Raw genomic sequence first — 22758 nt, forward strand, 5'->3', positions numbered from 1 at the left:
AAAAATTAAATCCTTTCTCCATTTGTTTGTTAACCTTCTTCTATTAAACTTCCCACATTGTTCCAAACTATAACACACCTCTTTTTTCTTTAATTTTGTTATTCATTTAACGTAACTTTTTTGTACTTAAATTATAACTTCAACATGCATATTGACCATGCTTCTGGATAAGGTTGATCTGGACCAATTTTTCTCCTGAGAAAAAAGTTGGTTATATATATAACATGCTAGAGGTGTGTTCTTATTTTATTTATTTTTTTATTTTGATGAAAAGAGTGAGGTTTTTCGTCTGTTGTGGATAAATATCAACAGTACACAATTATTAAAGTGTAAAGCAATGTATGGGTTGGAGGTAACTCCTTTTTCCTTTTAGCGTTGAAATTAAAAGAAAACAATAATATTACATATGTACACATCATATGTAAGGTCAACTTTTATGAAAGTACAATGAAAGAGTAAAATTTCATATTTTTAAAAAATTATGTTATGACATAATATTAAAATTTATATAAAAATTTTTAAAATTTCATTCTTGTATGTTGTTTATATTTTCTAAAATATAGAGTTTTATTGTAAGATATATGAATATAATGGAGAGCACAGGATATCAACAGGGACATGTATAATCATCTATGATGTATGAACATTACCATATATATGAGATATGATATAATATAGGAGACGTGAATATATAAATTTAAAATTTTTATAAGATATGAAAAATAATATATATATATATATAAAATATAAAATATTTTTTAAATAAAATATTTAAAATATTTTTGTTTTAATAATTAATAATATATATTATTTTTAAATTACTCATTTTAAGAATATATGTTAAAAATAAGGTTTGACATGTTAATACATGATGAAATTTAAATGTCTAAATATGTTTGAAAAAATTTTTTTTTATTAAGATACTGTTGGACATACAAAATACGTGTGTCAGATGCATGTCGATAAATATTATATTCGAAATGTGTTCGATACGTTTAAACACAATAAATCAAAAAAGTATCTGTGTAAAAAATAATAAAAAAATTAAAATAAAATAAAATAGAGAACTAGCTATGTATAAATTAGTGAATCATTGTTTGAGTCAAGAAGTAAAAGGATAATTACTAGAGATATGTATGCACAAAAACACAAGGGATGTAAACAGTTACGTGAAAGGCTATCTAATTAATTGGGTGAAGTGTTCTTGGTCAAGTTTTCAGTTTTGGATATCAAAACTTAACTTATCCCATAAAAGTAATAAAGACACAAACCTAAAATATAAAAAGCATGAAACTTCCCAATAGTTTTTCTATCTATAACTATAATAAAGCCAAGGTTCTCTGAACTATGCACCCAATTTTTCAAATATATATATAAAATCCACTATTTATAAGCACTTAATAAGAACAACATCTTCATTCAACTCTACTCCTTCCATTATTCTCTATCTCTCTTTTTTCTTCTCTTCAGTTACATAACAATTTAATACATCAAGACCAATAATAATAGAAATAATAACATAGAAATGAATACAAAGATTGAACTGCCACCAGGTTTCAGGTTTCATCCAACAGATGAAGAGCTCATAACTCACTACCTCTCTCAGAAGGTTGTTGGTAGCTGCTTCTATGCAACTGCCATTATTGGAGAGGCTGATTTCAACAAGTGTGAGCCTTGGGATTTACCTTGTCAGTATCTCAATTGTTATTTTCCCTTTCAGAAATAAATTGGGTTTTCATCATTTGATTCTCTTTTTATTATGTGCCTTTGAAATATATTTTAAAAATATTCATCATTATTCAATCATTCTTTTTTTAATGTAAATCTTAATATTATAAATGAGATTTTAACTAGTTCTGAATATTTAAATAACATGTAAATGACTTTTTCCTGAAAATTTCTTAAATGCCTATTTAAGTAGAAAATATGTATAATAAGTAACTTTTTGTTTATGGCATTATATTTTTTAGTTATAAACTGCCGCCAATAGTTACTGGAAATTACTGTGAATTTGTTTCTCTGTGTCTTAAAATATGATGTTTAAAATGTTGATATTTCATTTTGCAGCGGTTTAAAATCGTCGTAAAATATTTAAAAAATTGTTGTTATTCTATCTTGGTGTATACTTATATATATGTAGAAATATAGTTTTTAATGATATTATTTTTTATTTAGCATCCTTTGATTTATTTTGACTTCAAAATTTGTGATTTTTATTTATTATTTTAATTTTTTTCAATGAAGGGAGGGGCAAAATGGGAGAAAAAGAATTGTATTTTTTCTGTTTGAAGGACAAAAAATACCCAACAGGTGAAAGGACAAATAGAGCCACTGGCGCTGGGTACTGGAAGGCCACAGGGAAAGACAGAGAGATATACAATGCAAAAGCAAAAGCACTTATTGGGATGAAGAAAACACTTGTTTTCTACAAAGGAAGAGCTCCAAATGGTGAAAAGACAAATTGGGTCATGCATGAATATAGGTTGGAAGGCGATAATAAACCTTCTATATACAATCTACCCAAAGAAACCAAGGTAATTAGAGTTCAATCAGTATGCATCAGCCATGTCAGAAAAAAAAATTATATTGTCATTTAATTTGATGCATGTATTTATAACTTTTGAATTAGTAATACATTAATCTCTTTGGATGGAGTAGTTATTTTTGTCGATATAACCGTATTTGTACATAAAAAGTATGAATACACGTGTTGTATATATGTGACATTTAACCAAAAAATAAAATAAAAAACTATAAAAGTACATTTTTAGTATGAATAATATTAAGTCATTAACTTTTTTTAGCTAACAACAGTTAATTTTTTAAAATTATTTTATTTATTTTAAATTTCAGACTTTAAATCATAAATTTTTTATTTTTAATTATAAATTATAAATTTAAATATTAAAATTGGCTAATTAAAATTTATTTTTTTTATATTTTTTTGTATATATTGTGGTTTGGTTCTGTTTTTTGTTTAAATTAATTTAAAATAACATTATTTTGGTTAAATTTTTTTCAAAATTATTTAGATATGTATTTTAAGTTATTAAGTTAATTATTTAGACAATTTAAATGTTTATTTTTTAATTTAATATCAATTATTTAGACTATGTTAATGATAAATTTGACATAAAATGTATTTTATTAGTTGAGAAATATATTTTGTAAAGTTTATTTATATATATACCTACGTATCTGTACCTTTTTATTTTCTAAAATTTTTGTATTTTGTATATATCAATCATGTTAGATGTATATTAAAATTAGTTATTATTATAAAATATATATTAAAAATAATTTAAATAACACATGTATTTATATATAAAATATATGAAAACTTTTCGTGTATACATATCCGGATACCTATATATTCATGCAACTTTCGTTCAATTTTACACTATTAATTTTATACATAATGCATATGTATGGCTTATTTTTGAGATAGTTAATAATTGAGTTAACATTTATATATACTGATATAGTAATACATAACTGAATATCTATATAAAATAAAATATTTAACATTAACAATTCATGCAAATTAATTTGATTTGAATTTAGTATTTGTTAACATGGTTCCTTTTCTATTTTTATTTTTTCATTTCAGAAAGAGTGGGCTTTGTGCAGAGTTCTACACAAAAGTGAAAAGAAAGTAATGCATGTTCCACAACCACAGGGATTGGTTGAGTTCAGCTCCTATGAAAATAAGGAACTTCCCCAATTAATGGATTCTTCACAAGTAACATTCTTTTCATCAGACCCAAATAATCAAAGTGAGGATCCAAATCCAATCACACGTGATGATGATAATAATAATGATGACATCATATTTGATAGCATTGAAACTCCTTTCTTGGAACAACAACCACCTTATTCTTCATCCTATGATTCTTCAGATTTAGACACCCTTAACCCTGCCACATGGGATATTTCCGAAAATGCCCCTACAAGTAATGCGTCTAAGGAGACGGACTTTGATGCTGACATGTTCTCTTTGATGTACAACAATAGAGAAGTGTTCCAAACATCATTTGAGAATCAGGAATATTATGCATATGATTCTGTAGGACATGTGGACAATGGTTCCCTATGGAATTTTTAGAGAATTAGGATTATGATTAGAATTGGTTTAATTTTTCTAATAATTTCAACTTATTAAGGTTAACTCAGTTGATTAGGATAACATAGTTTAGCTTCCTTCTTCTGTCTTTAGATCTTGGGCTTGAACCCATTTGTAATAAAAAGAAAAAAAATATATATATATTAACTGATAGTTGTTTGCAAAGCAAAAATTTGCTACGTCTTTAGTTAAAGTTACAAAATCGACGGTAAAGTCTTTTTTATTTTTTTGCTAAGGCAGGTATTGTAGTGCCAAAGCTATTTGCATATATATATTTTCTTGTCTTACATAAAATACACACTCATACACACACTACTATAGGTTTTATATTTTCCTTTCTGAGTTTAACTCGGAATTCGAACCTGGTGCAACTTTCTTGGCAGCCAGCAAATCTTCCACTATATCATTGCCTTAGCTGCATATATATGGTCTTTACTCTTTTTTTTTTTCGTTAAAATGGATTAGACAACATCTAATCTTAGATATTACAATATTATAATACTCACACATACTACACACTTATACACATAATACCAAGAATTCTCATTTACTATTGACTTCAGCCAAATCTCAATACTAGGTGCACCTATTATAAGACAGAACTTTACTACTAAACCAATGCCTTGCATGCAGGTCTTTAGTTAGACTTTTTTTTCGTCTTGTCTTTAGTTAGAGTTTGGTTGCTGATAAAAAAGAGAAAGATGGTGGACATAAACTTGGGCCATTTATGAGCCCATTTTCTAGAATAATAGAAATTAGTCCAGAACTACTTTGACAAAAAACAAAGTCATAGTTTGACCAAAAACGATAATACATAACAAGACTCTGACAAAAATGATAATGACAAACCAAACTGGGTTGGTTTAGTGGTTCACTACAAGAGACATGGAGATTTGCAACGGTTTTTTTCGTAATTAGCGGTGATTTTAAACTGCCGCAAAAACCAATTCCAACGGTTGAACGAACTGTCTTGGTTAATGGCGCGAGCAATTGTTTTCGCGGCGGTTTCTAGCAACCGCTGATATAACCGCCATTGTTTCTATATTTTGCGGCAGATAATTTGGCGGCGGTTCAAAAACACTGCGATATGATATGAGACTATTAGCATTGACCATATGTTTACCAGCGGATGAATAACCGCCGCTATTTGAAGCGTTTTTGCCATTTTTTGCAGCGGTTTCCAATGTGCCGCAATTGTTGCACTGTAATTTTAAACTTGTTTTCTGTGATTTTAAAACCACAGCTGATTTTAGTACAAAGTGTCGCAAAAAATTTGAATTTTGATTTAAAAATCACACCTGTTCTTTTAATATATTATAGGTATATTTTTTTGCACTTTTTGAATTTTTTTAATATTACAAATCTTATTATTTTTCATCTAAAAATCTAAATTGATGAAAAAAATATAACTACAAAAAAAATGAATATATTTATAAAAATATTAATAAAGTAAATCTCTTATTAAGAGTTACATAGTCAAATTCAAAAAAATGTATACTTCAAACCAAAATAATTCCAATCCTAATATCTATTTTTCGTTCTGTCCTTTCAAAAAATTCATCCCTGCAGCGATATCTAGTAGCAACTCCTCACCGTGCCGTTGAATTACATCTATTTTAAAACAATCTTCTGCTGTCATTCTCACTATTAATCATGAAATTTACATTGAGATCAAAAGGTTGATGAAAAAATGAAACGAAGGTAATCAAGAACAAGAAAAAAAAAAGATAATAGAACATGAGAGAAGCAAGCTCTCCTAACATTTTCGTTTCTACTTACTTCCTTGCCACAACTTCTCAATCCTTTGCCCCTGTACAATTGAACCAGATACACTCTACATTCTCCAAAATGGTGTTTTGCAACAATCCTGTTGATGATATGAAGAAATGTTTCAGACATAAACTTGTGCTTGTAAAATATCTAACAAACTCAGCAAATTTGAGTGAAGCTGTTCTTGGTGACCACGATGACCACCTGTTCTTGGTGAAGCTCAATACCTATATAACAGAAAATATATAGTATATACATTTGATTTTCAATAAATACTGTCCTAAATATTTAATAGGAGCGATGTTCTGGTCTGAATGAGTAATCTAAGATACTTAAGAGTTTCAAGTTTATAATCCTATGGATCAATAGTGCAACGACATTGAGCGAGCAAGGAAACTAGATAACATAGATGCTAATTAATAATTAATAGAAGTGATACAACTTTTACTTACCAGTGTCCTTAAAAGCTTGATGATGTGCTAAAGCTTGAGCATCTTTCACGTTTCCTATAATCTCCAGATCAATAGCTTGATGATGTGCTAAAGTTGTGGTAGCAATTTCGCAGAATGATGCCGCTTTATTTTCTTAGTATGCTCCATGCCTAGTTGATTTTGTATTGGTAAGGATGCTTTTTTAAGAGGCTTGAAATTTTAAGGGAGAGTTCACAAAAACTTCTTTCGCTTTGCAATCGTCTCCAAAAGGGTTTTCTTCTTTTGTTCTAGTTTTTCATGAAGTTTACAGAGCTTTTTGCGCTGATAAAAAAAATTGTGAAATAAGAATTTATAATCGCATATATTGCCCTCCAGTGAAAATGCTAAGAAAGAAAATGAGAGAAGAACTTTTCAAATTTGAGATATTACAGCTAGATGCTTATTATATGAGTAACCTTAAATATCTGTAGCTTAAATGCCATATATATGTTACTCTCTGTCATGTTCAACATAAATTCCAAATGCATCAATGACTACCTCCTAATCAAGAAACTCTGATCAAATTCTTGATTTCAATAAACAAAGCAAATGGCAAAGAAGCCAAAATCTAAAGTAGTTAAGTAAATCAGTAATATATTGAAGTGTGAAAGTTAAATATTCTATCATGATTTTCCTTATTAGCATCATAACAAAATTTTAAAAACAAAACAACATCAAAGTGAGCTAGTAACTTTTTGAGAATATCCTCCCGTTGTCACCTGGGATAGCTCAAATTGAGCATTTTAAGCATCAGATCATGAGTACTATGATTTGACAAAATAGAGCCCTTGGCTTCTTCAAGCGCATCATAAAAAAACTCTTCATCAGACACAAATTCAATATAAGGATATTTTGATGTTAATTCTTTGCAAGCCTTTATTACTTCAACATAATAACTCTTCTCATGCATTAGATTGTGAAGCTACAGGGTTGTAGATTCCGAAGACACCTTTGCATTTTCAGTTTCGCTTCTAACACGTTCTTCCTCAACCAGTATAGAACGATTTATCTGTGATATAAAACATGAATATTATTCATGATAGCACATAATGACATTATTTGATCCATATAGTTGACTCACTACAAGATCTAAAATGTTTTCAATTCCTAGTCAATATCTAGTGGTGAACTATGCCATAAACTTTCTGAAAATATCCTAGAAGCTGTCGATTGACCCGTTCGGGAGAGTGTTAAACCATTTGATCGCTAGGTGTAACATTCTACCACACAAAGTTTTACGTCAAGGACATAAATCAAAGGTGGTGAGACGCTATGATCTCTAAAAGTAAAAATACATACATATATAACAAGGATAATATAGTTAGGAGTCTTGAAGGAAAAAGGGTAAGATCAAAACGAAACCGAAAATGCGTCGCTCGCAAAAAATGTTAAGATAGAAGGCTTATACAGAAAACTAAGTGACATATATATATATATATATATATATATATATATATATATATATATATAGTTCCAACGGATAAGTAAAATCAAGCTCTAAACTCGACCTGCGAAGTTAAGGCCAGCTAGAGTATATATATACACACATATACAATCCCAAAACATTACTCAAACTACAATATAAACTCTTGTTTCTCCATAAGTAATCTCTAAGAGGGCAAAATTACAAAATACAAGGTGCGAAGAACAACTATGAACACACATGTATACAAATACAACTAGAACGATAAACCCAAATATAGTTCTTCGCTTCTTGAAAGTCTCCAGACGCTTAATGAGGTGCCTCCAAACCTGCATCTGAGAAACAACAATAGATGTATGGAATGAGAACCGGAGATTCTTAGCATGGTAAAGGTGCCCGTATAGTTAACATAAAAAGTCCCAGAAAAGGCATAGGCAATCCTAGAAATTGACACTCAGAAATAAATTTAAGAAAGTATTCTAAACCATAAATTAGGTAAGTTATCTAAGGTGTTCAAGTTTTAAATCCATCTTTAACCTAATACTTCACTTTCTGTCTCCTCCAACCCTCCGAAACACAAATGGAACTAACCTCAACGTCACCTCCGCCAGCATGAAAGATCTCTATGTTGCAAACACATACAATTTAGACAAAGAAAATACAAATAAAGGTAGCAGTTACAGCAGATAGGACAAGTAGCAATTAATTACCGTTAAACAATTAGGCAAGACAAAACAAAGTATACTCAAACAAATCACATAAATGCGCATGATGCATGTCTATCCTATAGCCGATGAGTCTTATCTGTCGATTATAAAGCCAAACCCGACATGTCCGATAGCTAACCTTGGACAAAACACCAAACACAGAGCAAGTGAGATCAATCCGCATCCCTTGTATCTTACCTGCGTACCAAGAGTAGGGGACAACCTCACTCTTGCCTCTTACCCAGGTGGTGTTACAGTTCTTGACCTGGAGCAAGCGACAACAGAACTCAACCCTTGCCTCTTACTCGAAGTCTCGAACTCTAATCCGAAGCAAGTGGATAATACCACTGCATCTTACCCGGAGTCTCAACATATATCCGGAGCGAGTGAACAACGCCACCCCTCTTACCCGGTGACTTATATCTCATAATCATTCAATTCATTCAAATATCATACTTTAATATCAATCTTCATCATCCTTCACTCAAGTTCAAACATCATCAATCCATCTCTCATTCAATTTGCAATTCATCATTATCATCATCATATTTATCAATCACTTTTTATTTAACATCACCAACCCTTTATTAGTTCAGTTAACACTTCGCAAAACCTTTTCAAATATCTCCTCAATTTATTTAATAGGCTCATCCTCATTCTGAGGCTTAAAGGCTCACTAACGGACCTTAAACAAGTGTAAGGGAGATTTGGAAAGCTAGAGGTTTGGTTAAACGTTCAAAAATATCATCTTTGGCTAAAACAGGGGTTCCGTGTATGCATGCCATGTTTCACGTACGCGGAGGTGTAAATTTTGCCCATCTCGCATATGCGACTCTTGTCTGCGTACGTGAGCCCCTTGGACAGGAAAGCCTTCCTGTGTCATGTGGTACTGCCCGCGTACGCGAGCCTGTAAATCCTCCTATTTCGCGTACGCATGCACACTCCTGCGTATGCTGGACATCTGGGTAGAGCTCACGGTCCACGTCGCATGTGTGTTCGCGTACGCATGTCCATCAAAAGTGGTAAAAAGTTGTTAAGTTCTGCAGAAAGTACTTTTACACACCAAACTTTCAATGAGAATAACTTTTTCGTTAAAAATTATTTTTTATCACTTCTTTGAACGACATAAATTTCACAGACCCAATTTTATTTGAAACAATTTTGACAAAATTTGAGAGTTCGGAAGCCAAGTTATGGCCCGCCGAGGTTAGTTAAAAATCAAGTTTTTATCAAAATCACCAAACCTCTGTTTTTACCAATAACCTCAATCCAACCCAATGTTTTACACCTCAAAACAACATTAAACTCATTCAACATAGTTTCATAATCATTCCATATCTTTCATAACATATCAATTCTTAATGTTTAGCAATTCTATCCCAACAATCCTCCATCAAAACTATACAACTCATCAACACATTAACATTTACAACTCAAAATCATCATTATCATCAATTATCATCACGGCTCATGACAACTCAACATTTCTACCAAATATCACTAAACCTTATGAAGTTCACGTAGTTCAACCTATTCTACAGTCATCTAGCCTAAGTTTTTACGTTACATTATATATTATTTACGAAAAACCAAAACCATACCTTAGTTGATTCCTCCTTAATGCTCGGACACCTCAAATTTCACCGTTCTTCAAGCTTTCACTTCACCAAGAGCACACCAAAGTCGGGTTCCCAGCCTCCAAGATTTAAATCAACAACTCAACCACCAATTGAACTTCAAATCAACGTAATTCAATCTATTTTCACATTATATCGTTATAATCAACCCCAAAGCTTACTAATTCAATAATTTCACAAAGGGTTTGAGGGTTCTTATCTTACCCACGGTTTAATTGGATAAAATCCAACAATTATCCACCACTAGAGTACTCCTAAACCATCAAAATCACAAAATCTCTCAATACCAAAATCCAAATTCGTGGAAAAGGGGAGAACAGAGAAATAGACACAAAAATATCAAATTTCTTACCAACATTTTTACATGGTTTGGAAGAGAATTCCGAGACGAATGCGTGATCGCTGACGACTCGTCAGTCGGAGCTCCGGATTGAAAGTTATGGAAGAAAGAAGATCAAAGTGAATAGTGACATAGGATTTGGCCTCTCCTTCACCATTGCAGCGCGATTCACATGAGGGTGGGGTGTTTGTGGCTGAAATGCCATATTTTGGGTTTATATATGTTAGGTCTTGGCCTGGTTTGGACTCGGTCTAACCGATTCGGTCCGTTGACCCGTTTTTATGTCAAAAATTTTAAAATTAGTGTCGAAATTCATATTTTAAATATTTTTACTCTTCTAACTTATCAAATTTAATTTTCTAACTTCTTTGAATAATAATTAACTTATCAGTTAATTATTTATTAATTTTCAGGATTTTACACTAGGCCTGTCAGGGTCAACGGGAAAGCCTTGCACCGAATCGCGTCGGCAGCTCCTTCCAGGTTCATCTTGGCCTTGAAGGTCGTTAGGTGTTCCTAGGGGTCTTTGGTGCCGTCGTATTTCATATCGGTTTGGTTTTTGAAAATCTTTAGGTAACTTAGCCCTTAGGTTTCTCTCAGTGAATGGGGTGGCTCCCATTATCACGTGATCTCTCGTTGTTCGTTTGTAATCTTGATGGTGTCTTCTGTCTTCGTCGTCGTGTCGACGCTCTGGTTATTCCTGGGAAACACTACAATTCTGGCGTTTTCCGTGATGCCGGTCGGGTGATCTTTCATTCCTGGTTTTTTGCCGTGATTGACTTCTGGAGGTTGCTTGACTTGCGTGTTTTGAGTGGTATCGCCCTTTGGAAGCGACCCGGGCTTTAAGGATTTGTACTCTTTGGTAGAGCTCTTGGATTATTCGGATTGCTTTTTCTCCAAGTCTGTCAGGCATTTAGGCCTTATTGAGGTGGTGGTCGTCTTCTTTTGGTTCTCGCCTGTCAGGGGTGGGCTGGCGATGCATGGTGCTGGTTACCCTCCCGTGGGTTGGTGGAGGGATATCGTTCCGTGGTTCCGGCATTCTATTGGGTGGGTCTGATTCGCAGTGATAGCCTGAGGACCGCTCCTTGAATTCTTCCATCATGTCGCCGAGGCTTTGGCAAGTCTCCACAGACAGTGCCAATGTACTAAGAGTTGTCGGCACGCGTTGTGAGATGGATCAGGGACTCCCCGACCTTGAGTGGTGATGGGACCGGATCTTCTCAGAGCGGTGGGGTGTGGTACCTGCAAAGATACCCTAACACTCAAGTCAAAATAGATATGAGAGATATATGTGAGGGTTAGAAATGTGTGACGTACTCTCTTTTTACAATAGGCATTTGTTTATCTTATCTTAAATTATCTTATTTAAGATAAGAAGGATACTAGATTTTGAATGTTGGTTAGGAGTTTGATTGCTAGGCTGGTTTGAACTGAAAAGGAGGCCCAAACCCGGGCAACCGTGTTGGAGACTGCTCCGATGAAAAATCCGGAAATCAAGTTTGGAACAAGATGTCTTGAGAATTTTGGGTCTATGGTGCTCTCTCGTGAGCATCACGTGCCTCGTCATTAAATCTATTTATAATCATAATTGACTTCTATTTCACCTAAACACATATTTATGAACCACTGTATTTGACAAATTTTCACTCAAAAGATTTTCAAGCCACATAGCATAATATATGAGCAAACTACTATTTCTACACATAAAAATTTTAAATGCTGACAAATCTACTTACGAAAAAAAATTAAAGCTATAACCATAAAAAATGAATTCCATATGACAAAATTAACTAAACACTAAAAAATCACCTAAAAATTTCAAATGACCCTTTTCCTAATCCTAATTAATCTCATTCCCATCTTTTTCAATCCCCGCTTGACTCTCCCTACACCACCACTACCATCGTCACCACCACCAAGTTAGCAACATCTTTGCATTTTTCGTCTACAACACCAGCAATTCGCATAAATAAAAACGAAGCCAATTTTTGAACTACGACCAAATTCAATATCAACTGAAGAACATTCGGAGATCACAAATCATCCACCAAATCGAACAATTTAAAGGTTGAATACCTTTGATTTTGTCTTGAAATCAATTGAGAAAGTGACTAGCAGCGTTGAATAACGCTATGATCCTATCAAAAAAGGTGGAGAGGAAGTCTTTGATGGTGACATCGAAGACGGAGTAGCGCAACTCTTTGAACCAAGGGAGAAAGCAAAGTCGAGACCACTATGAAACCACCAAACTCGTATACACACGCGGTGGTAATTTAGCGTAGCTACAAAGGAAAAGCCCTTGGAAGAGGCAATGGCGCACACAGCGATCGTGGTGGAGAGGTAGTAACATCGACGAGCACAACAACATCTTCGTGTTCTTCGTCTACAATAGCAGCTCTTCCTTGCGGTGGACCTTGAGAGGGTAATGAGGAACTATCATGACGGAGAAGACAAGAAGGTTGGCGGGATCGGAGGCACGGAGGTTGGACCTTCGACGTCTCTGAATTGGCGGCCAACAGCTGGTCCTTTATAGCAAATTTGGTCCCAGGGTTGGGGGAGGCTTCACTGCTACAGTCGGAGAAGGAGTGAGGAGTGAGGTTATAATTAGGGTTAAGAGAAGGGTAATTTAGTGTTTTTATGGGATTTTTTAGTGTATGGATAATTTTGTCGTACAGAATTCATCTTTTATAGTTACAACTTTAATTTCTTTTTTTTATGGATAAATTTGTCAGCATTTAGAACTTTCATGGGTAGAAATAGTAGTTTACTCTAATTATATAAACTAAACAATTATGCTATGTTAATGATTTTTAGTTGTCCAACAAGTAAGTTGACAGTTAACTCACCTATTCACTTAAGTTATTCATTTAAGTAAGTATTGCAGATTTAAAATTCTCTTTGTATATGCAGCAATTAATTGGCTAATAGTTGGATTTTAAATAAAATTTTGATCTGTGCTAAATTAGTTATTGATATACCGAGTTGATAGATAGGGTAGAAAACTAAAATTAGTAACACTACAAGAAACGTCGTTAAAATCGACGGCCAAATCGACGGCCTAGCCGTCGATAATATTGAAATTCGACGGCAAAATAGACGGCGCAGTTGGTCGCTATAAAGCTTGTCGATTTTTCAAAATGCTAATAAAATCGACGGCTTTCGTGGCCGTCGATAATAATTTAATAAAATCGACGTTCATCCCGTCTGTAATATGGGTGTGAGAATTTTACATTCTTAATAAAATCGACAACATTGCCATCGATATTATTATTTAAAATCGACGTCCTCTTTGTCGATAATTGATTCAATAAAATCGACAGCCTTTGTGTCGATATTTAACTCAATAAAATCAACAACACTTTTGTCTATAATATGTTTAATAAAATCGATGTCAAGACCGTCGATATGTGCTTGAATAAAATCGACACCGTTGCCATCGATTTAATTATTTAGATTTGTCTATTTTAACTTTTAAAAGCGACAACTTTGCCGTCGATTTTAATAGTTATATGTTTTATTTTTTTTTCTATTTGAAAAATAGTAAACCGTTAATACAAATAAACTTTTAAATATAAAAATAAAATTTAAACAGAATATTAGATAACAAGACAAATAAACTTTTAAATATAAAAATAAAATTTATACTAAATATTAGATAATGAGTTTACAAACTTATCAAAATAATAAATAACCCTCTAACATAAAGACTCAAGACAAGATAAATAACTAGACTTAGACTTATATTCGTTTAAATTGCAATCTACTAATAATATAAAATATTCAAAGTAAAGTAATTAAATAACCTACTCATACTCGTCTAAATAATTATCTAAGTCATCAAAATCGTCAGAATCATCCTCCCTTTGAGAACTCTATTGACCCACACCACTACAGTTCCCACTGTGAAATGCTGCATAGAAATATCAAATATTGCAAAAGAGTATATCAGAATCTTGAGTTCGGTAGCAGAAAACTGAATATTCTTTTAATATTGATGATTCCTCATACTTCACAAAGAAGCAGAAAACTAACTAAGCTCCAAGAAGCTAAACCAGAAAACAGAATCAGCTAGTAACAAAATGCTTAATCAGTAACCGAATTTCAAATTCCAACAAACTTAAAACTAGCTAACAAGAAATCAAGCAAGCAATCAACACATGAAGAATAAGCAGAAGTTGGCAATTGCTAATACCTGAGCTGAAATTACAGCAAGCAATAATTGAAGAAATGAAAAGGGTAGTGTACCTGGTCATAGGAAACCCTAACTTTGCAGCACCAGAGAGAGAGGGAATCTTTTAAGAAAGCTGCTTCAAATGTATATGCTGTTGTTAGAAAATCAAAATATAAAGTTAGGAACAGGGAATCATTGCAATCTATAGATATAACTCTAAATGTTTGAGAAGAAATGGAAGTCACGTTAAAATACTATATAAACTATAAGGTATTGCTTGCTAATTGCCTTTTTTTCTTGCCTTATTTAGCATTAATTAATTAATTGTTCTTGGCATTTTGTAGATATTGCTCAGCTATTAGCTATAGATATTGCTCAGGTTGGAACTGGCAATAGTAACTGTAGCATAAAAAGACATAAAAGACCTATGTTCTTGACAAGAATGGTGTCGTTTAACTTGTTTACAACAACCAGTTCCAACCTGAAAAGCACATTGATGAGACCTTGAAACTACTTTAGGGTTAGTTACTTATTTCCTCATTTCTTTCCCATCATCCTCTAGAGACACAAAAACAATTCTAAACTGTATTCTCTTGGGATGTCAGATTGATATCTAAGCAAGGTTCTTGTTGGATTAACAAGTACATATCATTCGCCCAATGCTAGCTTGACATACATTTATCAAATAAAACCAACCATTACGATAACTTAAGGATTTATAATTTATTCATGGATATATTATCTGACACTGTAAAACATGACTCTGCTTGGCTCAACATTATTTATCCAACCATTTTAATATATATATATATATATATATATATATATATATATATATATATATATATATATATATATATATATATATATATATAAAGTAGCTAGCAAGACTCATCCCTAAAAGAGGTGTCTCTCGTGGGGTAGACATGCAATTATTTTTAAAAAGCTTCGGCTAGCCAATTGTTCTTCCTCCAAGAAGTCCAGCCCAAATCATGGCAAATCTGATCGGTGTGGTTGATGCTGTAAGTAGAGATGCAGTGTCTCTTATAGAACCTAGATGTCCTCTTCATAACCTCGACCTCCTCAAGGGTATGCGCAAGCATGTCGGGAACAGTGGGCAGCATGAACTTTTGATCCAACAATGCAGATTTTTATGGCAAAAACATAATTATTATACATTAGCACACAAACAGGAAGTATGCATTACCTGTGCCCTATTCCTGGCACACGAATGCCTTTCTTCTTCATACTTTCTACAAACTCATAAGGTGTAAGACTCTGCAAAAAGTGAATAAAACAAACACAGTTATGCATGTTGAAATTCTAGATGGGTATCAAAAGCTAAAGTATACCAACTTCATAAGAAAGGCCTATTGATCATACCCTGTCACAAGCATCCTTGAAGTAGCGAGCAGCATCATCAACAGCACTCCTAAATCATGGACCGATTGTAAGCAACCCCGTTTTAGAAGCACATTACCCACCATTTAAATCAAATACTAGCATAAAGAATCAGTGTCTCCTAAAGATACTAAGCATACCTCAGCAGTAAAGAGACTGAACACTGTAATACCTGTACAAGACAAGAGACAAGGTCCTTCCTAGCACTTGCTGTCACTATGGCATTGTGAACACCAGAAACACAAGGACCATGGTTGGCACATAGAATGATGCATATCTGTCCAATGTAATATATCAGCAAACTGAGAAGCTGGAGGAAAGTATTCAATATTTTCTTCGAAAAGCGGTATCTAAATGAAAAACTGGCAGCACTATGACATAAGCACAAGCAATTGCACATATTTTTGAGACAGATATGCCGAGAAATGAAGGGACAGAAGAAGTTTAAAGGACTGGAGCATTAGATAGTCTACCTCAATAAATTGAGTGCAATAGCGAGGAAGGTTGCATTTGAACCACAAAAGACAGATAACATCACCCACACCAAAACCTTGTTCGATAATGGAAGACATGGGAACACCAGCATAGCACGGCTCCTCACCTAAAATATGGAAGAGAACCTTAATACAACTATCAAATCTGTGTCTAGGAGACAGAGAGACAACTCAATGTATACCTCTGTCATCAGAGATGGTGGAAACGATATGAGTTGGAGAACCATCACTCCAGCAAGCATGAATAGAACTCTAATTAAAATATTTGGCTTAAATGAAACTAAAAAACATCAAAAAGCATGAACACCACCAAGATTAGCAACACTTCAATATAGAGTTCAAAGTTCGAATAGTAGCTTACATCTGTTCAGCTCCTCTTAAGTTAATCACCTGCAAGAATTAGACAGCAGTCCAAATAAGCATCAAGCTGGAGAATATTTAATCTGAAAAAAGCAAGAATGGAGAGAGCATAGTAATAGGAAAATAAATGTAGAAATATATGCCAAATGTTTGGAAGAACAAATAATTACAAATTTGGGGAATTTGGAATAGAACCAAGACAATGGAATTTGGAAGTCAGTAACAAAAACTGAAAAACATACCTAATTTTTGTGAGCTCGATTGAGAGAGAAGACGCGTAAGAGAGAGCGGAGAAGGAGGAGCAACGGCGGCAACAGAGAGAAGGAGCGACGGCGGCATGGCAGCAGCGCAAGCACGAGAAGCGACGGTGGCGCGAATGTGAGGAGCGACAGCTGCACGGCAGCAACAGAGCGCGACGGCGGCGTGAGCAGGAGGAGTGACGGCGGCGCAACCGTGACGGAGCGACGACAGCAGCGAAGAATGGTATGAATTTGGGGTAGAACGAGGGTTGAACAAGGGAATTTGGAGGAATTGCGTTTCTGAATTTCGGAAGCGGGAGGTGAATGCGGGTATATGTGTTTTGTGTGATAAAAATCGACGGCATATTTGTCGATTTTAATTTAGAAAAAAAACAACACCTGCGACGTCTATTTTGTATATTAAATTTATACCGTTCATCTCATTTTAAAAAGAGATCTAAACCGTTTAAATTTATCGACGGCAATCGTTGTCGATATTTTAAATAAAAAATAGACACCACGTGCGTCGATTTTAAAATAAAAGTATTTTCGACCTCAGGTGCGTTGCTAATGTGACGATAATAGAAAAAAAATTAATCCTTTATAAAAATATCGACGTATTTTATTTTTAATTATTTTTTTAGCAATATCGACAGCAGGCCATCGAAAATTATCGACGGCAGAAATAACTGTCGATTTTTGGCGTCGAAAAAAATGCTTTTTCTTGTAGTGTAATTTAAAATTACTTTTATAAATAATTACATAAATCAGTAACCAATAACTAAGTTTTAAGAAATAGAGAAATATTTAGACATATATCTTTCTTTCTCCTAGTATAATACGTTCTTCCCATCCTTTACTATAATTAATCGTCGAAATAAATTGTCTATAAAAATTGTTAATGTAACATTTTTATTTTGTAACGAAGGTATTGGTCGTCTTACATAAATCGTGTAATTAATATTCACCTTTATGTAAGATCCGTACATTTATTATTTATAATCGAAGTTGTTAGAAATCTTTGATTTGTCCAAATAACAACATTCACCTAAATGATGAAATTGGATTACATATTTAATTTTCATGTTATTTTCAAAGATGACTTTCAATACTCGATTTGACTTAAGCAAGGAGCTTCTCTCGTGTGCATGGGAATCTAACCAAACTTTCAACATTGTGCAAATTTATGGGTTCTTTTAGGTGATCTCGCTTTGCCTCAAATTGGCAGAAAAAACAGTTGATTAATTAGGGTTTGCTTTAATTTTGGATCTCAAAGGATTCTCTCTATATATATAGCTCCTTAGCTATTATTCAAGTTAGTTACTTTGATTCCTTCTTTTTAGTCTATAAGCTATAAAAAGCCTTAAAGAACTCTCAACTTTGTAGTTGACAATGAAAAAGTAGATCCTCACTAGGATTCATATACTTTGACATTATACTTTCTCCACTTCTAGAATTTTGTTCTGAATTTCTATTTCAACTAATCAACACCTATTTCTATTTTTTTAAAACCTTTCAGTTATAAAAAGATGGGTAAACTATAAATTGCTGATCCCAAACTCGTCTTTATTTATGTTTTTTTTTTTTCAAATAGTTGTTAGTCTCTAAATTTACAAAAAAAAAAAAATTCTCACAAATTTAAAAGTTTAGAGTTATGACTACTAAATAAATATCAAATATTGACTAAAAAATTACTTAGATACCAATTTAAAATTTAAAAATATTTGGAGACTAAAATTTAGAAGTTAAAAGCAATCATAATTCATAACTTGTTTTTTCAGGTTTTTTTTATATTTTTACTAACTTTGGCTATAATAAATATTATATGTATGAAACTATAATTATTAAAGAATATTGCTATATCTTGTGCTTTAAGGACATAGGTTAAACATACTATAAAAAAAATATTTTAATGTTATTTATTATTTTCATGCATTGAAAATATAAAAAAAATATATTTTTATAACAAATAATATTAAAATATTTCTTTTTATGGTAGGTTTAATCTATGTCCTTAAAACACAGAATATCAAAATCTATTATTAAATCAAATAAAGTAATTTTAGTTATTGTTACTATAATAAGACTTAATAATTGAACCGAATTAAAGCACTCAATTTTCAAAGAATCATGAGATCATTTTTCTATATGTTGAATGCATGCGGTCGCTGAAATTAAGACTCGTAAGTGTTGAATTTTAGAGAAACATACACATTAAGTAGTTAATCATGTTCATGACCTTGTTGAAATTAGTAAACTGCTCTGACCTATAGAGCTTCTTAATTAAGCTAAAATTTAAAGACCCTCAAAAGTCGGTGTCACCAGATGATCCTTTCAATTATGGACATTGCTGGGGAGAAAAAAAAATCTGTTTTTGGTCATGAAAAAGACCTCTTTGCCAATGGCATGGGTGCTATGAATTATGATGAATACTAACAAATAGAGTGTATACTCAAATTAATTCTTAATAAATCTCAGATTAAACATTTTAATATTTAATCAATTTTTATATTTTAAAAGTTTCTAAGAATTATATCTTCAGATAGATTGATCCTTCTATTGCTTTGAATAATATTTTAATATGCATATTAATAAATAATTTTTTAACAAATTTTATTATAAGTCAATTAAATTTCTGATAAATATTCTTTTAAGATAAACTAATCTTTTTTATAGAGTGATTAGTCTGTCTCGAAAATCTTTAAAATAATAAAAATTTATTAAAAATTAAAATATGCAGTTTAAAATTTTCTAGATACCAAATGTAAGTGTTTACTTTAATAAATAATATGCATTGATATATATATATATATATATATATATATATGCTAAGTTGCAAACAAAATAAACTTGCAAAAGAATTAAGAGGGTAGTAGCTTTTTGAATTTTTATCGGTCATTCAATGAATTTATGACCCACCTAAGACCTTTCTTCTCCCCTCCCTGCCTAATTGAACCCTACATGGTGTAATTTTATTACTCATATAATAGTCTTTGAAATTTCGTATGTAATTTTTTAAAGATGTCAATTATTGGATAATAAAAAAAAGCATAAAAAGAGCCATCTTGTGACCCTCATATAGTGTCAACAATTTAGTAAATAGTTAATGTGGGAGTTGGAGAATTAGAATTTTTTTTTTCAATTGTGAAATTAATGTTTAAGGTTAATTAGAGTCCACGTAACACACAAATTTTGTAATATTGTCACTACTACTACTTAAGCTTATGATATTTCGCTTCGTACATGTAATAATTTATTGGTTAACAACAAATTTTTAAATAGAGTTCAGTATTATAACACATTAATTTTTGGTCTGTTAGACTGAAAGATATACCATAAAAAATCAATAAAAAAAATTGAGCACACTATTTTTTTAAAGAATTTATTTACTGGCGGTCATGTTGTCGGTATTATTTGGTGTCAATTGGTGCACACTAATTTGATTGACATTATACATTATCGATGCTATTGTCGTTGATATTTAAATAAATTCATTACTTATTAAAATAATTTTATTAATTACCAACTGTCTACGACAAATTATTTTTATATAATATTTTTTAATTAGTTTTTTGACAACGTCTTTATTATTGACGATCGAATCGTCGCTATAAATATCTTAATATTACCGGCGACTCGAGTCGTCAATAAATTGAAATCAGAGTTTTTTAATGGGTCATTTTTCTATATAATAATTACCAATTTGTAGTAATCGATCAGTAAAACTGAATTCTCTTGTAGTATGTAATTTAATAAGTATATAGCTAGATACTGTTATTATGCTATTCATTTAGAGTTATGCTACATGTACACTAAAATCAGTCACCAAAGTCAACTACCAATATAAAATATATACTGAGATATAAATACACATTGAAAATAAATTAAAGCACACATATATTTATACACAAATATATTGATGACTAATTTTCGTGGCTAATTTTAGTATACAAATAACATTTCTCATTCATAAAATATATAAAAGACTTAAGTTAACAATCAGGTCATTTTTGTCGAACGTTTATTATCCTTTAAGAATTATGAAATAGTTCACATACAATTTGTTTTATTTTATTAATTTAGATGTTTACTCTAATTTTAAGTGTGTGCCATCATACTCATAAATTAAATAAATGAAATTGATAGCTTGTATTTTTCTTCTAATTGTACTATGAGGAGTGCTGTTTCTTGATCAGCATTGTGGTTTGCTCAACTATATTTTGTTAAAGCTCTGACTTTTAAGAATTAGAACTTTAGTCTTTGCTCATTTTAGGTTGCAACAAAAAAGATAGAACCATAATAATAATAATCAATGTACCTGCAAGAATTTAATCAAACATAGTTTTCGCGTTTCTTGTAATATTGTTATCATCATGTTAGTTATTATCATCCTTTCTTAAGAAATATATGTTTTTTAATGATATATTAAAATTGTGCACCTACCTTCTTATCTTTTTTTTTTTTTTTTTTCAGAGTACAAAATCTTGTGCACCTTTAAAACAACAAAAGATTGTGCACACCCACGTTGGAACAGAATCAAATTGCCACTGAAACATGGCATGCATTTCTGGCATATATACTGAACTGAAACACCCTGCAACCAATGCAAAATATATAGGGCCATTAATAGTTTATTTAAAAAAAAAAAGAAAAAGCAATGGCCTACCATTCTTTTAATTATTATTTTTTTTTTTTTTACCAGTCACTATGTATCATTGTTTAATCAAACTAATCTTTCTAACTAACTTAGCTCGGATTAATTAAATAGTTAATTTACTGGTCCGTTTAAATAAAAATAAAATTTTAATTTAAATTTAGATTTATAATAAATTAATTCTTAATCTATCAAATTAAAAAATTATTGTAAACAAAAAAGACTAATTTTTCTGATCCAATAATATATATAAGGTAAAAATTTCAAAGGATTTAAATAGTAAGGAAATTCTAGCTAGGCCAAATTTTAGATATACGACTTTCTTTTTTTTTTTCATTTTAAACTCAAACTCAAAAACACCACTTTTCTAAGAAATATTGTCACTGGCCTATTAATCACAAAGCACAAAAATACTTACTATTTATCAAACGACATTTGTTAAATTATTAATTTTTTTTACCAATAATTAAATTTTATCATCGGAAATTTAACTAAATCAATTTAAGAATTATTAGTAATGACAATGATTGTCTTTTTCAATATACTTAAATTTATAATTATGTTATATATGTACATGCATAAAAAAATTACTTATGAGTATAAAATATATATTAAAATATAAAATAGATATTAAAAATAAATTAAATAATACATATACATATGTACAGACACAAATATTTAATAAATAAATTAGTGGCTAATTTTTACAGGTATACACATAGTATTTAAAAAAAAAACAGTTAAAACCTTACTTTCAAGACTCAAATATAATTAAGATCAAAGAAAGGGAATTAGCATTTTGTATATATTGATTAATTTGATAGATTTAGTTAATTTGTATTCTAAAAGTATATATTAAGAGTATAATAATAAAAAAATTTTTAATTTTTAATGTATTAATGTATTAAAAATATAAAAAGATATTTTTTAATAATTTTTAGTCAAATATTTTTTTATGATGATTTTAAA

At 31.4% G+C, this 22758-nt stretch overlaps 1 protein-coding gene and 1 long non-coding RNA gene across 3 annotated transcripts; one reads left to right on the top strand and one right to left on the bottom strand.

Annotated features, from left to right (window-relative positions):
- Window positions 1-1353: 1353 nt before the first annotated feature.
- Window positions 1354-4295, top strand: LOC107622073 (NAC domain-containing protein 92-like). 2 transcript variants are annotated; one of them, XM_021113849.2, is made up of 3 exons: window positions 1354-1667; window positions 2245-2534; window positions 3611-4288. In XM_021113849.2, exons 1-3 carry the CDS (start codon window positions 1526-1528, stop codon window positions 4103-4105), a joined length of 927 nt encoding a protein of 308 aa, XP_020969508.1. In that variant the 5' UTR covers window positions 1354-1525; the 3' UTR covers window positions 4106-4288. The 2 variants fall into 2 exon arrangements, with proteins under 2 accessions (XP_020969508.1, XP_016179483.1); XM_016323997.3 differs by having other exon boundaries at window positions 1357-1688; window positions 3611-4295.
- A 9874-nt stretch (window positions 4296-14169) lies between these two features.
- Window positions 14170-16847, bottom strand: LOC107621740 (uncharacterized). The gene is made up of 7 exons (XR_015895822.1): window positions 16719-16847; window positions 16516-16643; window positions 16215-16319; window positions 16025-16073; window positions 15849-15919; window positions 14716-14792; window positions 14170-14380 (listed from the first exon to the last, which is right to left on the bottom strand). It is a non-coding gene; the product is annotated as an uncharacterized LOC107621740 (long non-coding RNA).
- Between the last annotated feature and the right edge of the window lie 5911 nt (window positions 16848-22758).

Source organism: Arachis ipaensis, chromosome B10 (assembly GCF_059453495.1).
Source record: "Arachis ipaensis isolate K30076 ecotype BB chromosome B10, ASM5945349v1, whole genome shotgun sequence".
In the NCBI taxonomy this organism is placed as follows: domain Eukaryota; kingdom Viridiplantae; phylum Streptophyta; class Magnoliopsida; order Fabales; family Fabaceae; genus Arachis; species Arachis ipaensis.

Excerpts from the sequence above, each read along its gene's own strand:
- LOC107622073 (XM_016323997.3), top strand. The coding sequence starts at position 1,526 with ATGAATACAAAGATTGAACTGCCACCAGGTTTCAGGTTTCATCCAACA. Across the intron at positions 1,689-2,244 it reads TGAGCCTTGGGATTTACCTT|GGAGGGGCAAAATGGGAGAA; the intron begins GTCAGTATCTCA and ends TTTTCAATGAAG. Across the intron at positions 2,535-3,610 it reads ATCTACCCAAAGAAACCAAG|AAAGAGTGGGCTTTGTGCAG; the intron begins GTAATTAGAGTT and ends TTTTCATTTCAG.